This window comes from Cyprinodon variegatus, unplaced genomic scaffold (assembly GCF_000732505.1).
Source record: "Cyprinodon variegatus isolate N-32 unplaced genomic scaffold, C_variegatus-1.0 Scaffold9, whole genome shotgun sequence".
Taxonomy (NCBI): domain Eukaryota; kingdom Metazoa; phylum Chordata; class Actinopteri; order Cyprinodontiformes; family Cyprinodontidae; genus Cyprinodon; species Cyprinodon variegatus.
In genome coordinates, this window is record NW_015150462.1 from 2760855 (window position 1) to 2776788 (window position 15934).

General features: G+C 38.9%; 1 protein-coding gene across 1 annotated transcript; it reads right to left on the bottom strand.

Moving 5' to 3' along the window:
• Positions 1-435: 435 nt before the first annotated feature.
• rnd3 (Rho family GTPase 3) lies at positions 436-15115 on the bottom strand. The gene is made up of 5 exons (XM_015378718.1): positions 14854-15115; positions 14660-14747; positions 5277-5386; positions 2200-2334; positions 436-2012 (listed from the first exon to the last, which is right to left on the bottom strand). The coding sequence occupies exons 1-5, from the start codon at positions 15001-15003 to the stop codon at positions 1764-1766; spliced, it is 732 nt and encodes a 243-aa protein (XP_015234204.1). The 5' UTR covers positions 15004-15115; the 3' UTR covers positions 436-1763.
• Between the last annotated feature and the right edge of the window lie 819 nt (positions 15116-15934).

Consider the following 15934-nt stretch of genomic DNA (forward strand, 5'->3'; position numbering starts at 1 on the left):
TGACTTCCTGCTAATGAACGAGCTAACTAGCTTATTTAAAAGGCTAATAGTTTTACTATTTGGAAACAGTCTAGCCCCCCTACTCCTGCTACACAAAATGCAATTACTTTTGAATAATGATCAAGGGAGAAAAAAAACAAAGCAAAACACAAAAATCGAAAGAAAAACAATAAACAAATTGATGAATGTTGGGAAACGCATGGAAACTTCCACAACTCCAGAATAAGCGGTAATAAAAATTAACCGTGTCAATCTAGAAAATGTAAACAATGCTAGAAATTAAACTAATCAGCTCAGTGTTTGACAAAATGAATTTTTAACTTTCCAATATTTTAGGTCATAGTTGCTTAATCCATCACAATACAAGTTTAAAGAAAAAAAAACTATTTGGATGCTTAAGTTTTGGGTTTAAATGTAAACGCACAAGAAAATATAAATTTGAATCATTGTTGCTATTGTTAAGTTAATACCTAAAAGAAAAAGGTGAAGGCTAACTGATGAAATGCTAGCAAACTGCTAGCCCTCTGGACAGACTCAGCTGTTGGCTGCAGACAGTAGCCATTACTTTGCGTTATTTAAGGCTCCCTCTTGCATACAAACACGAATTGCTGACATTGACAAGCTAGCGAGTAGTTTAAAGTATATTAACTTAATGGCTAATGGACTTAAATGATTTTACAGTTTGTAAACAGTCTCCAGTTTCTCTCTCTTTGGAGTAAATTTGCAAAGGTTAAAACGTTTACTGTAACCTCTACCGCCATTTTGGCCTTTAGCGCAACATTACCGTCTCTAAATTTGGAATAAAACCTACTTGACTTTTATTTGGAATCTAGTTTTAGATTCCATTTAGGTATTCAGATTTTGAAACCATCAGCATCAACTTTCTTCAAGGAAATACAAAGATTTAAGTTTTGAACCCAAACAACCTCTGCACTCATGCTAAAAAATAAAGATGAGGTGGGAAAATTTAATTAAAGAAAACTTTACATAATACTTTTTTTCTCTTGCTACATTGTGATCAACCTATGATTTATACGCTTAAATCAAAGGTTTAAGATCTGAAGCCGTTTGTTGAGGCAACAGTATGAAACTAGCGGTAGAGGGAGGATGAAAACCAACAGAATCGGAGTAAAACAAAAGACGCAGTTGCACACCAAAAAACTTCACATTTTACCAACAACATTATCAGAAACAAAGGGACTCCTCTGCACACACCAACAGTCACAGGAGCAGAGATAGCAGTAAATCCAAACCACAGTGATGAGTTTGCTGTGAAAGCCCTCTTCAAGCCTTTTTTTTTAACCTTCATATCCCACCGCCCCTCTGCCATAGCCGGCTTCCCCTCCGATTCAAAAGATGTTTAAAAACCCTCTACGTGTGATCATCTCTTAATGACATCACTCCTTCTGCTCATTTCCTGTTGGAGAGGAAAGCCTTGGCTGCATCCGCCTTGTCCTCAGAGGAAGCAGGTCTCCTCCCAGCACTGATAGCCAGCTGACTGATAGCTTCCTCCTCTGGTGGGACTGGTGATAGAGGGGGGGGGGTTGCACATCTACTAGGACGCAATTACTCAACGAGTTCTCGTTGGTGCTGAATATTCCAGTAACACACATGAATTGAAGCTTATGAAAACCCCTTTTCCAGACAACAAAGGGTTGGTGTTTTTTTTAAGCATGCAGGTCAGGGCTTTGCAGCTCCCTGCTTGCATTACGCGCCAAACTCGTTCTCTTTAGTCCAGTAACCCCCCCTCTCAGTCTAACAAGTCACATCACAGAGCAACTTTTGGCTTTGTCCTTCCGGAGATCCGTGGAGACGGCTGCCAGGTCAGGCCGACTGGGCATGTGCGAAATCCTCTTGTTAGCGCGCGTCGTCTTGCTACGTTTGACATTTTTGCTGTTCTTGTTGATGCAGGCCAGCGTGGCCACGTGGAAAATGTCTCTGACGCTGTTTTCCGACTGCTGAGCCGAGCACTCGATGTAAGGCGCCGAGATCTGTTTGGCCATATTGGAGCCCTGGAGAAGAAAGGCTTAGGTCAGATTCACAGGAAAATTGATGCAAAACATTCATTAGCAAAAGTAATAAACATGTTGTAATCATTAAGTCTTAGAACGAAGTACTTCCATCATTTACTTTTATTAGAAGCAAACAATGTTTCATTTATTGATACACTTTTTAAAAAAAATCAAAATGGCTGAATACCTGGTCATAGGAAACTGGCGCTTGTCGATGGTTAGACAGCTCTACGAGTGTGCCAAGATCAGTGCGCAGGTCCGACTTGCATCCGACTAACAGCATCTTGGTGTTGGGACAAAACTCCTGGATCTCTCCTTTCCACTGTGGAAGATAAATACTTCATTATGAAGTCGAACTTACTTGCCCTGAGATCACCGCATTATTTGAATAATTATTTTTTCCTGAAGCCACTTTCTACAAACTACAGATGAACTGTTCTAGAGCAGCATACATTCACCGATTTAGTACTGTATGGCAAAAACAATCGATTATTGAAATAAATAATTTATTTAGGGATGCACGATATAATTGGCCCCTTATCGGTATCGGCCTGAAAACTGAATATCGGACATCGGCCACCCCACCGATATTTAACCCGATATTTGATCAGCTTCTGAGTTTCTAAAGTCTACAAAAAAAAATTTAAAATACTACTTCTTCCTCAAAAACTTATTTTTTACAGACTTAAAAACTTCGAGGGAAAAAATATTGATACATTAAAATATCCCAATATCTTCATATGCTGATATATTGCCATTTAAAAACACCATATCAATCTCTTTTACTAATGAAATATTGCTATATGTCATCGTTATGCTACGGAATCCCCCGAAAATTCACGAAATGTTGCCATATTTTTATATGTTGATATATTGACGCGGTATCGATCTATTTTACTAACAAAATCTCACAAGAATTTGCAAAATATCACGAGAGTTTGTAACAGAACGATGAAATTTCGCGAGATTTTGAAAGTAAAATAGATCGATGCGCGTTTTTAAAAATCAATTTGATATCAGCATATGAAAATATATTTGAGTATATTATTTTTCAAAGTGTCAGAAATGGATAACAAAACTGCTATTTTCAATGACTACTTATTTTTGTCCAGCTTTAACATCGGTATCGATATCGGTTATCGGCTACATGAGTTTTAAAATATCGGCATATCGGATATCAGCCAAAATCCAATATCGTGCATCCCTAAATTTAGTAATCAATTCATGGTTATTAAACATCCGATTACCGGTAAGAAGAACCCAAACAGAACAGTAAATATGCCAAAATTGTAAAAATATAACATTTAGCATTCATAAAGAAAATCTTGCCAATCAATCTGCTCTAATCGAAACTCCTCAACTGGCTAAGTTTTTGCTTGACCTAGTTTTAAGTTCTGTATAAAATAATTTTTAGGGATTTGTGCCAGAGATTGTAAAAATATATAAAAATAAACAGTTTAATCGATAAGCCCTACATTAGTACAGTTGGCTGCCATTTAGATTGTTCCCTCCATCTGCGATCCATTGTTAAAACGCTTTAGATGGATTCGTTAACAAATCTTTAAATTTAAATTGAGACATTTTATATTTAAATGGAAGAAAAATATTGGCTTGAAGAATCTCTCCCAAAAGAAGGGCAGCATATATAAAGGATTGGTTGAACAGAAATCAAAATAAAAGGAATCCTTTAAAAAAGAAAATATTGGTTGATCTATACAAAAAATTATTAAGCTTCAAATGATAAAAAAAAAAAAAGCCTTTTTTAATAACATCTTGAAAATCCTCGAGTTCCAGCCCTGCAGTCACCTGGTTTTCAGTACAAAGGTTAACGCTGGCATTTCCTGAGCCCCACAAGCTTTGAACCATGGAACGGAGCTACAAATAATCCCGTTTCCTCCTGAACAATAAATGCTCTGATCGATGGCATTTCACCACAGTTAATGTGCCTCTGGGCCGACTGGCCAGCGGGTCAGAGGATCAAGTTCATTACCACGAAAAGAGGAAGCTATTTTACACGGCGCCTATTATCGCTTCACTAAATGCCTAAATGTTTGTTGAAACTTGAGGTTTCTGCAGAATTTACTGCAGTTTATCCTTTAAAAAAAAAAAACATTTAATGATTAGGTAACAAATAGTCTATCTGCATATTCAGACCTCCAGCATAGCTGCCCTCAACCAGCACTGAGAACTGAGGTTTTGCTTTGCGGTTTTCGTCCCCTCAGGGGGGGATTACATTCCACATTCTTACTTTAAGCCAAATAAACAAGACGTGGAACACTGGCGGACCTCGGCGTGTGACCTCAATTATTCAAAATGAGCTGGCAGTCAGTGGAAGTGAATAGATGACTGGGAAGCATCAAACTGCATCTCAGTTTTGTCATTAAATGTTAATTGTAGAAAAATGTGACTGGCTTTACACCAGAACAGACAAAAAAATAAAAATAAAGGATTCTATTGGGAATGAAGAAAAAGCCCAGTCACCACCTCATACGACTGGATTCATCCACATTTGGACACATGGTAGTCAGTCTGCAGGACGGACATCAGATGTTCACCACTAAACAAACTCATGTGAGTCGTCTGTTTAAGAAACATTTGAGGATCGACTGTCATGAGATCTACTTTGACCATTAAAATAATAAAAAATAAAAACTTGAAAGATTTCATATTTATCCTTCTCTTTTGCAGTGTTAGCATTTAGAAAAGAATATGATGAGAATCAACAAAGTTTTTTTACTACAGCTTGTGGACAACTTAATCCTCCCCTGCCCCACCTGTTGCTGCACAATGCCCATCAGCTGACATTTGCCCATGTGAAAAAAATAAAATAAATCAGCTGTGTAAGTGCATTATGTCGATTAATGACTGTGCGTCTTTCTTCTGGCTAGCCCAGCAAATAGACTCACTAGCTAACCAAATTAGCTTGTTTGATTCTTCTACTAAAAAGTGATTAGGGTTTCCATAACAACCAATTAATACCCAATATTTTTCCCTCGAGCTTAAGGATAAAAAATAAAAATAAAAGTACAATCCAAATACAACCAAACTAAGTCAGTATTTAGCAGCTGAGCTTTGCTCCTAGAAGCAGTTAGATCATTCTATGCCGCTTAAAAGTTTAAAATGTTCAAACCAAGAAACCTCACTTTTCCCTCTCTCAGCCCAGCTTAGATTCAAGTATTTTTAAACCAAATTGGATAAGAGAGTTTTATTACAACCATACAAAAATGATTTTGTCATGGCTGAAATCAGCAAGCGGCCACATACCTTCTTTAATACACTGTCGAGGGTTTCGGGACGGCTGATGTCAAAACAGATGAGGACAGCGTCCGAGTCTGGGTAGGACAGGGGCCTCACGTTGTCGTAGTACGGAGATCCTAAAACGACAGACATGAGACTTAGAAAAACACCTTTTTTATTTGACAGCACAAATTCAACTAGTTGTATTTAAAAACTGAGAACTATTTTTTTTTTTTTTTTATATGTGACCTTTCAACATCTAAAGGTTTTAACCAGATCTAGAGAAGGACCTTAGGTTTAATGAGAACATAAGCAGGGCCAAATCTCTGCTTGGAACATTGATAAATGCAGTTCAGTTATAATCCATAGCAACAAGGAATAACACAAATAGTGCATTAGTTGAAAAAATGTGCTGAGTACAGGATAACTTAAAAAAAAAAAAGAGGTAGAGAAACTGAGAACTTTAGAGTGAAGAATTTTTTTTTCTTAAATTAAAACCATATGTATGGAGACGCCCGTCTCTCTGGTAGACTCAAAGATCTCTGGAGGGGAGGGGGGGATATGTGGCGTGAAGTTCAGGTGGGTCAGGATCACATGATGGGGAAGATATGACCACAGGGAACAAGCTGCCAAGAATCCAGGGAATTTTGTTTTTGGTAATTGAAGATTCCCCTGGGATGTCCTCCCTAAATATTGCGGAGAGGAAAAAGGCAGGAATGCTCCATCTCATACTCAAACAAACTTTTACATACTTTTAATGCAGTAGATAACAGCATTTCAAACAAAGCTTCAAGGCTCAGGCCATGAAGTGTGAGGCCGGAGACTAACTTCTCATAGCTCTGCTAATATTTAGTACTAGCTTGAAAAAAAAAAAAAAAATCACTATGATAATAGTGTCAATTTAAAACATTTCTAATACCGTCTTTATCAGCACTTTCCTGACAAATTAAAGGCTTTATCATCATGATCATTATTACTCAATGTTATGCAAACATAATCATAACATTGTTTGAGATGAGCCTGTTTTTTTCCAGTGTAGTCCTGTTTCTCTGACTGGCTGTGCTCTCTTTGTTATCTGACATGGGAGCTGGCTCGGTGCTCATGTGTTTCCAGCTGCTTTTTGTATCTCTGCTTCTGTCTCCTTGAACCCCAGTCGGTCTCAGCAGATGGCCGCTCACACTGAGCCTGGTTCTGCTGGAGGTTTCTTCCTGTTAAAAGGGAGTTTTTCCTCTCCACTGTCGCTACAAGCATGCTTAGTGTGAGGGATTGCCTCGAGTCAATGAGTCGATGCAATCAACTAGTTTTCCTTAGATAGAAAACTTTAAATCAATTTGACTGCATGATCTGGTGAACTGTAAAGTGCCTTGAGATGAATTGTGGTGTGAATTGGCGCTATAGAAATAAACTGAATTGAATTAATATCGCTAACTGCACTCCAGGTCGGTTTAGATTTGTTATTTTTAAACAAATGGTTACTTAAACCATTTTAAGGTGGGAGAGAACAACATTTCAGAGTCCAAAAAGCAGGGAAATAAAAAAATAAAAAAAGTCATTTAAATTACATTTATTTATTTTCCAAAGCCAACCTTAAAGATAGCAAATGCTAACATAATTTCATAATGGCTAGCACTACATCCACCATGCAGGCTTTTAAGTTAAACAGAAAGAAGCCATAACTGATGGGCAGTTTAATCATTGTAGTAGATATAAAGCAGTCCACAAAAACTAGCTTTTGAACAAACAAGCTAACCGTGAACAATGGGGGTGATGAAATCAACAGTTTAAGCAGACAAATTCAAAATTGGGTGCAGGATTATACAATATTTTAGTTCCTAAAGACTTTTTGACAGTTTGAAAAGAGTTTTGTAAAAAACAAAAAAAAAAAAACATAAAAAACAAAACAAAACCTAAGCTACTAAGCTAAGCTAACAGTTTAGCTTTTGCTAATAAGGCTAAATGGGGTTCGACTGCTTTATGGAAAACAACAGTCACCTATTTTTAAAGACTTTTAGCTGCTTCCATGTTTGAGAAACATTTTTTATTGGAAACATCATCTGTACTTTATCCCCCCATCCCACTAGTTGCTGTTCAATGTTCTAGATGTTTGAGGATGGCATCTTGCAAAACAAAATAAAAATGTTGGCATTTTCTGTTATCGTCTACATCATTTTTTAAAGAAAAGGGAATCTAGTAAGTCAATTTAATACAAAGCTAAATCTTATAAGGCTCTTGTTTGCAACTTTTCTTAATAAATGTCCTTTGGAGAACCTGAGCAAAAAGACCATCGTATCTTTAGCAGCCATCATGACATTACAAACAAGCTAACTGAATCTTTTCTTTCCTCACTCTGCTCTCAGCCTTGAACAAAGCAGTGGAAACAAGACCTTTTACTGAAAGGGTAAGCTTTGTAAATCAGTTGACATTATAGAACGATTTCAATATTTTTCATCAAACTGCAAAGAGGACTTCCATATTACAGCAGTCTGGTGTAGAGCAAGCTGTAATAAGTCTGCATACATTTCTGTGAATAGACCAGGATGTTAGCTGTCAAAATATTAATAAACCTTTTTACCTAAAGGACGACATTAGAAGAATGGGGGGGGTGTAAATGTATGCAGCGATGGATAAGATAAGAGGCAAACCCACAGCTGACACGCACTGAAACCTGGTGGCCGTGGCGTAATTAGCTCCTGTCATTGTCCTCCCACAGGATCTCTAAATCTAGACGGTTGACGAGGACCCTGCCCCCCCCTCAGAAACATATTCACACAACAAAGTGATCCTGTTGTGCACAGCCGCACAAGAGAAACCAGATGTTAGGTGACCAAACTTCCACTGTGGTCCTCATTATGGAGTTTTCCATGATTGTTTTCCACGGTGGGTGGGACAACAGGCTCCATCTTATTCAAGGAATTTAAATGAAAAGGTGAAAGAAATGGGGTGTATTTATGTAACAATTATACCCCAAGATTTACATCACCTTCTAAACATCCAAGTAGGTTTTTATCCCCCCCATGCTGAGGAATTTACTTTCAGATTACAAAAGCAAAGGAGCAGGAAATTTTTACTTTATCTCCTCGTACAGATGTGAAATAAGCCAGATGCATCCGACAGTCTGGAAGTCTGGCAGCAGGTCTGCTGTTTTAGCACATAGCTAACATAGCTGTGCAGAACTGACAGTAGGAGAAGGCGTGGAGCCCTGCAGGGCACCTGGAGAAACAAACTGCGACAGACTTATAGCTGCAGTCAAGCACAAAGGCAAACATGCCAAGGACAAGAAGCACAACCAGAGCAACCTCAGCCAATACCTTCTGTGGTTGCTGTGGTTACTAAGACATCTGCAGTCATAAAGGCAACCCTTGTGGTTTTCAGTATATGAAAAGGTACGGATCGAATACGTGAGGCTGTTTCACAGATCATGTCAGAGTGTTAACGTTAGAAGGAGGCACGTATCAAAACAAAAGGTTTGGGGATGAAAATGCAGCACATTTCTAGAGATAATTTAAGCAGCTTTTATAAAGTTAAACCTCACCAATGTTTATTTAACTCAATGCCCTGCATCGTTTTCTATACCCCCTAATTATTTTGACATTGTCACATTTCATCAATTTTATTCCATGCTTCTTCCAAAATAACCCAACAAACTGACCACTTTCTGTCTCTTCAGCATGATTCTGCCACTACCATGCATTATACACACTTTATTTTACATGTATTTTGCACATTGCCCTGTTCTGACCCTGTTGTTTACATGCATCATGGTAAACTATAAATAAGGTTTAGGAATGGCTGTTTGCACATTCATGAAGAGGAGAAATGGCAGTCCTCTTTTTCACTGTACTGGTAGGACACACGGCTCCCAACACACAGATATTAATGTCAGGTGAAACATCACATAGAATCTTTCCATGACATTAGACAGGAAGTGTAATCTCTCTCACTGGGTCCCTGTGTTTCAGCTGACACACTATCCCCATCCCATCAGTGACCCGCTAGATTCCACCGTGATTCAATTTCCCCCCCCTGGAAACAAGGTGGGGCTTTAGTGATCCACGGCGCTCCTCTTTCACTGGCTGAGGATCAGGGCCTGCTGGGTACAATAGGGGTCTTTGTAGAGGAGGAAGTAGAAACCTTTAGTCTGAGGAATGCCAGACATGCGGCTCCAATTCGTAGAGGCCAGAGGAATGGAGTTGGCAGGGCAAGCGAGCAGTCGAGGAGCTTAACTTGGGCAAAAAAGGCCCGCACTAAGCCGTCCAACCAACAGATGCACCGCGCTCTAGAAGCCTCTGCCTTGTATTTATGGAAGGGACTCCTTTGAAAATAGATGTCTAAATACCGTTCCTTCATTCCAAAGTGCTGACAGCGTCGTTTTCAGATGATTTCAATTTGAAAGCCTAATTTTTAGCTACATGGAACTACTCTCACCAACATACAAACTCATTAAGAAATGATTAACGAGTTTATATTGTGGTTTGCAGCAACAAATACTTAATTTGAAGAATTTAAAAAGATAGCCTTAGATTAGGATGTTAAATACAACATATTAATATTAGTATATAAACAATAGGTCACATTTCAATTCAAACTGGTAGATGCCCAGAGTGAGGGTAAAAAGGGGGAAACCAGCACTAGTTTAAGTAACTTACATTTTTGAGTTTAAGCAAATCAAGTTAATAGATGAAAGGTAGTATTTTGCCCTACTAGTTTAGTAATAGTCACATTTTAGGGGGTACCTACCAGATCTCCTCAGACTTGGATATAGGGACAACGCTAACACCTTCTAAAAAAGTACTTAATTTCGTTTAGGCACCTCAGGCTGTAAACTGCCGATTCAGTTGTTGCCAGATGCAACAAGCAGCTGTTCTGAAAGTAAACACTCAAATGGGACAGCAGTAAAGCCACCAGCTAGCTTGAGAAAGTGGCCCCCAAACGCACTAGATGCAACAAAAACAACTGGTGACTAGTACCAGCTTCATCTAACCAACAAACAACTGACTGGTTGGTTTATTAATCTGAAACGATTGAGAACTTTCCACAAGACTCCAGGTACAGCAAAACATCAACACTCCTGGACGTCTTCATGGTTACAGAGTAAAGACTCCAATTTAGCCACTTTAGGTCAAGTAAGGGTTTTTTTTGTACCTATTGCGGTTAAGTCAAGCTACAAGTGAGAGCAAGACTTTCATGGGATAACAGGAAGGCTATTAGGATATACTCAAGTTCATTCTAAGCTTTAAGAAAACTAGAGTGACCAGGTTAATAAAAAACTATTGAGCAAAACGGAAACATTTGTCTTTTCTAACTGACAAAAACTGCTTTCCTCAACCGTCCGTCGCTTTTTTGATAGCAAATAGGCACTAATATAAGGAAATATTTTGAATATCCAAACATCGCAGCTCAAACTTTTACAAAAACCAAAGATTAGCTGAACATTCAGATTGGCATCTTTTACTCTGACCTTACTTTTATTAAACCTCTTGAAAGGAGACAGGGGAAAAATGTTTTGATGGACAGCCGTTTGATTTGTGCATCACCAACTGTAATTGTAACCACCTGCAGCTTTCCTGGTTTTCAAATGGTTCCCAGGTTTAAGTTTTGGGGGGTTTTTTTGTAGAAAATTTCTTATAAAAACACTGAGGAATTAAGGTCAATTGCCGCCCAGTGAGAGAGTGATTGAATGCTCCGAGATGCTACCTTTGATCATTCTTACCTCACAAACTACACTCCAGCCTAAGGCATGCAGGCCAATTTACCCTCATCGTCTATTTTATCCTTTTTGACTCCCAGACAAACACCTTTGCTTGCTCAGACACACCGGCAGACAGATCGAAAGACAATATAAACCGCTTCCTCTGCCGGTGAAAGAAACGAGAAGCTTCAAAGCCTCCGCCGAGGCCCCGGCAGACCTCAACTTGGGAGTGGAAAGCAAAAGCTAGCTCAGACAAGCTGGGTGGGTGTGTGTTAAACAAGGAGGAGGTTTGGGTTGGAGCAAGGTGGGGGTGGTTTGCAAATATAAGGCTGTGAAACTGGCAGGAATTTACCTTAATGACCCAAATTACACCCATCACCCTCCTCTTTCAAACACTTGCACTAAAACACACTCCAGGCGACTCATTAAGCCACTCGGAACAAAGACCACCTCCCCGCGTGGAGGTGTGTTTATACGACTGTCCTCATGCCTGCGTGCTGGTCTTTGTCAGAGAGCCTGATCGGGGCCCTGCTTAGAACAAACCCACCCCCCATCCTCTCTTCCCAGAGCACCTCAGGAGATAAGAGATCGATTGGATTGGCTGTGGACCATGGCTGTCTCTACAAAGGGACCAGTCAAGCTGAAAGCTCCATCCATCGGTCACTGGAAGTGTTTCTAGGTGTTGGGTGGGGGTTAGGACTGAATGTTGGGGGCAGGGTGGGGGCATCCTGCTTCATCTAAAACCTACTGATCTAATAGGAAGCATATCCCCCCTTCCTCCTCTTTCACTCCTTTCTGTTTTTATGAAGCAGAGAGAAAGAAATGGCTCGGGGCAGCCGGCCAACGGTGTAATAAAACAGAACTCTTGTTCTGGACGTTTCTCATCTCTTCGCCCTTTTAGTTCCAACGGTTCACACAAGCTGGATCTGCTGATTTGTGGTCTAACATGAAACAGGCGTTTCATGTTTTTGTTTCCAATAAAGTAAAAAAACAAAAGCAAAAGCTACTCTAAGATGATGCTATAGCTTCTGAGACAAACACTACAGACTCTTTCGGTTCGACTTATTTTCAGTTTTGCCCCTTTTCCAGGAAATGAAAACATTTCAAGCTGGATTCGCAAAAAAAGTTGGAGAAATTCTTTGGAATTCCAGGCAACAGCTGGCTGCTGGCTTGTTCCCGCCCATCACTCCCACGCAGACCAAATGCTTGCACGCCTTCAACATACGCCCTCTATCACACCTCCCCACTCTGCCCATTTTCCCTGCCCGGGCATTGATCAATGCAAAGAGCGTTTTGTCTACATGCTTAAAACACACAAAGTTGGGACACAGCCACTGTTTTTTTTTTAGACGGCAAACAAAGTTCAACTGGAATGAAGGGGGGTGGTTGTTGTGCAACTGTCCCGTAAGAAGAAAAAAAAGACGGAAAAAGGGAAGTGTGGGAGGAATTTCCAGAGTGTGTTCACCAGATGTATGAATTTGAGGGCAGTTCAGCGTTTTTGTTTTGTTAAAGTTTATGATTTAGCTCAGCTGGGAATCTTCCAGAAGGTTCATCCGCTTTAAGCAGTCGCAGATGTTTTCACATAGGACAAAGGTAAGGATAGGAGGCCTCCAATCTGACGCTGTGCAAACAGAAAACTCCAGATGAGGCATGGAGCGGTTAGGCATCAAGGTGCAGCGGTCCCAAAAAACCACTGAATGCCTTGCTGTCATACAAGTTTACATTTCTGTCTAAAACACCACAGTGGCACAATTTCTTTTTGTTTTCAACTCAAGATTATTCAGTTAAAATCAGGCAGAATCACTAACTTTCCAGTTTTCTGATGCACTTTTTTTTTTTAAACCTAATAAATGTTAGAAACAAACTATTTTGCTTAAAATCCCCTTACGCCCCAAAGAGAAATAACCGTTTTATTTTTTTATTTTGGCTGCATGGAGCACATGTTAAAAAAAAAAAAAAGCCAAGGTTTAACAATTTGGATACTTCTGCAATGGAAAACAAAAGAAAACCCATGCAGGTCATTGTTTTCAAAGACTTAAGTGGCATTTATGTACAGCATTCTATAGAAAATAGCAGCTCACATGATGCATTTACTTTGATTATCTCAGCTGCAATATAGTTAAAGCAGAATACTAATGGCTCCTTATTTCTTTTTAAATAAAACTTAATATTGGGGGAAAATATTAGCAAATTTTTATTAAAGCATGGTATTTAATCATGTGTAGTGAGTTTAATCAAAACTATAAACCCAGCTGTTTATCCTTGGATGGCTGCACTCCGAAAGCAACCAGGCCTTCGAATGTCAAATTCAACTTATCATGGATGATCAGTTTATTCGCTAGGAAATACATTTCCTCTAATTAACCTTGAGTTCAATTATCAGCTAAACAACCAGATCTTAGTTGGTTTTAATGAAGCTTAGGATACATTCTATATGCAACATTATCTTCCATTTGGAGGCTCATTTCCTGCTACAAATATTTTATAAATCTCAGAATTCATATCATAGTTCAACTACGTTCAATGATTTTAAAACATAAAAATGAAGAAAAGTTGGGTAAGCTGCACATGCATTCCAACACCAGAAAGGTCACCTACAGTTTAATCACATTTAGTTTTGTAAAAAGGTTAATTTAATTCAGTTCCCGGATTTGAATGCTGTATTTTCCCCACATGAAAAGTATTGGCAGTTTTCCAGGGAAGAATGGAAAAGATGATTAAATATATTTCAGCTGTGGCAACCTGTCATCTGCTTTCAGCAGGGAGTTAAGAGAAGGAGGCTGGCCTAAAAGTGTGCTTTCCAGAATAACAAGATGACTAAATAGCTAAAGTATTTTATTTTTCTGACATGCAAATAGAATGCAAGGCCTTCATTCAGCCAGCTGGCCAGCAGTGGGCATTAAAGTTGCCCAAAAAAAAAAAAAAGAAAAAGTGTAAATGTGTTGCTTGCAAACTGTAAGAGATTAAAATCCTGTTTTACTAAGATATCAATCTATGCCTCCTTAAAACAAGCCAGCATCCCATTAATCCACGCAGGGTGTTCATGTTAGGACATGTCCTCCAAGACAAAACATCACAGACAGGGGCGTAGCCAGAAGGTTCTTATAAGGGTGGCCAGGGTCAATCCAAAATGTTCCAACAGGAAAATTGTGCATATCCATATTTTCTAAATAAAGACAAACTACACTTTCCAACAGTCTTTTGCTGATAAAAAAAAAAAACGTAAACATCCGTGCTTTCCAGATAAAAGGTATACTGGATTAAAAACTTTCAAACATCTTTTCCATTGTCATTACTTGCCTACTTTTATCAATAATCGCTCTGCATAAAATTTATATTTACAAGCATTAATATCTACATAAATTTATTTAATACGTTTTTATTAAAATAGTTATTTATCTATGATGTCACTGAAAACTCCTAGATGACTTGCAGAGACTCATCCTTTTGTCTTTACCTCAAATAAAACAAAATCTAGTTCAGAAGAGTGGATAAATTCCATATTTATCATTTTAATGTTAGTATATTGATGTCCATAATTAACCAAAGTGTTTTTTTTGTCAATGAAAATGTTTTGAATATTCCATTTTAGAATATTGCTGCTGCCACTATCTGTATTGGAGGGGGGGAAATGGTAGGGGTGTCAAATAATTGGCTAAGGGTCACCCCTGGCCCCCCATGTAGCTCCGCCCCTGTTCATAGAGAAGCTGTTGATGATTACCTGAGGTGTCCCACAAGCTCAGCTCGATCCTCTGCGTGTCGATCTCAAAACTGGCCGTGTAGTTTTCAAACACCGTGGGGACATAGCTCTGGAGGGGAGGGGAGGAAGGAACACGCAGTGATGAGAGGACGTCTGCTGGGTTTTTACATTTTAGTTAAAGAAGTTGTGTTTTAATGGTGCGTTAAATGTCTCACCTCGGGGAAGCAGTCCTTGGCGAACACGTGAAGCAGCGCGGTCTTCCCGCACTGGCTGTCCCCCACCACCACGATTTTACACTTTACACTCTGACTGGGGTCCATGGCGGATTTCAGAGAGGACTTCTGACACGACCGTCTGTCCTTCATTGAGCGACCAGTACAAAAACACGAGTCCAGTCCTGACTGTTGGGACGTAGCTGATTCCCAGTTAGCGAGGCGTCCTGCTCCTCTGCTGTCTCCGCCTGTTCTGTGCCGGTAAAAGCCATTTAGCTGCTTTTATATGGAGGCGGGAGCCAATGGCAGCGCTTCTCCTCTTCCTCCTCCTCCTCCATACTGCAATCCACTGGGAGGGCGCCCCCATTTGGATCACTGGAGACTCACAACTTAACTAATATACATCCTGATGTAACAAGTGTATGGAAGGGATATGGAAGAGGATAAGGGCACCTGAAAAAAAAAAAAGTTAACTAATTTGTAAATTTTATTTTAGTATAATATGAGAAAAAAGTCTGAATTTTCACTTTTTTTTTCTCAGATTCCGAATTTACTCTCATAATTCTGACTTTAATCTTAGAACTCTGATTTTTTTCCTCAGAATTCTGACTTTCATCTCAGAATTCTGACTTTTTTTCTTAGATTCTGACTTTAATCTCATAATTCTGACTTTTTTCTCAGATTCTGACTTTAATCTCAGAATTCTGACTTTTTTCTATGATTCTGACTTTAATCTCAGAATTCCTACTTTTTTCTCAGAATTCTGACTTTAATCTCAGAATTCTGACTTTTTTCTCAGATTCTGACTTTAATCTCAGAATTCTGACTTTTTTCTATGATTCTGACTTTAATCTCAGAATTCCTACTTTTTTCTCAGAATTCTGACTTTAATCTCAGAATTCTGACTTTTTTTCTCAGATTCTGACTTTAATCTCAGAATTCTGACTTTTTTCTATGATTCTGACTTTAATCTCAGAATTCCTACTTTTTTCTCAGAATTCTGACTTTAATCTCAGAATTCTGACTTTTTTTCTCAGATTCTGACTTTAATCTCAGAATTCTGACTTTTTTCTATGATTCTGAC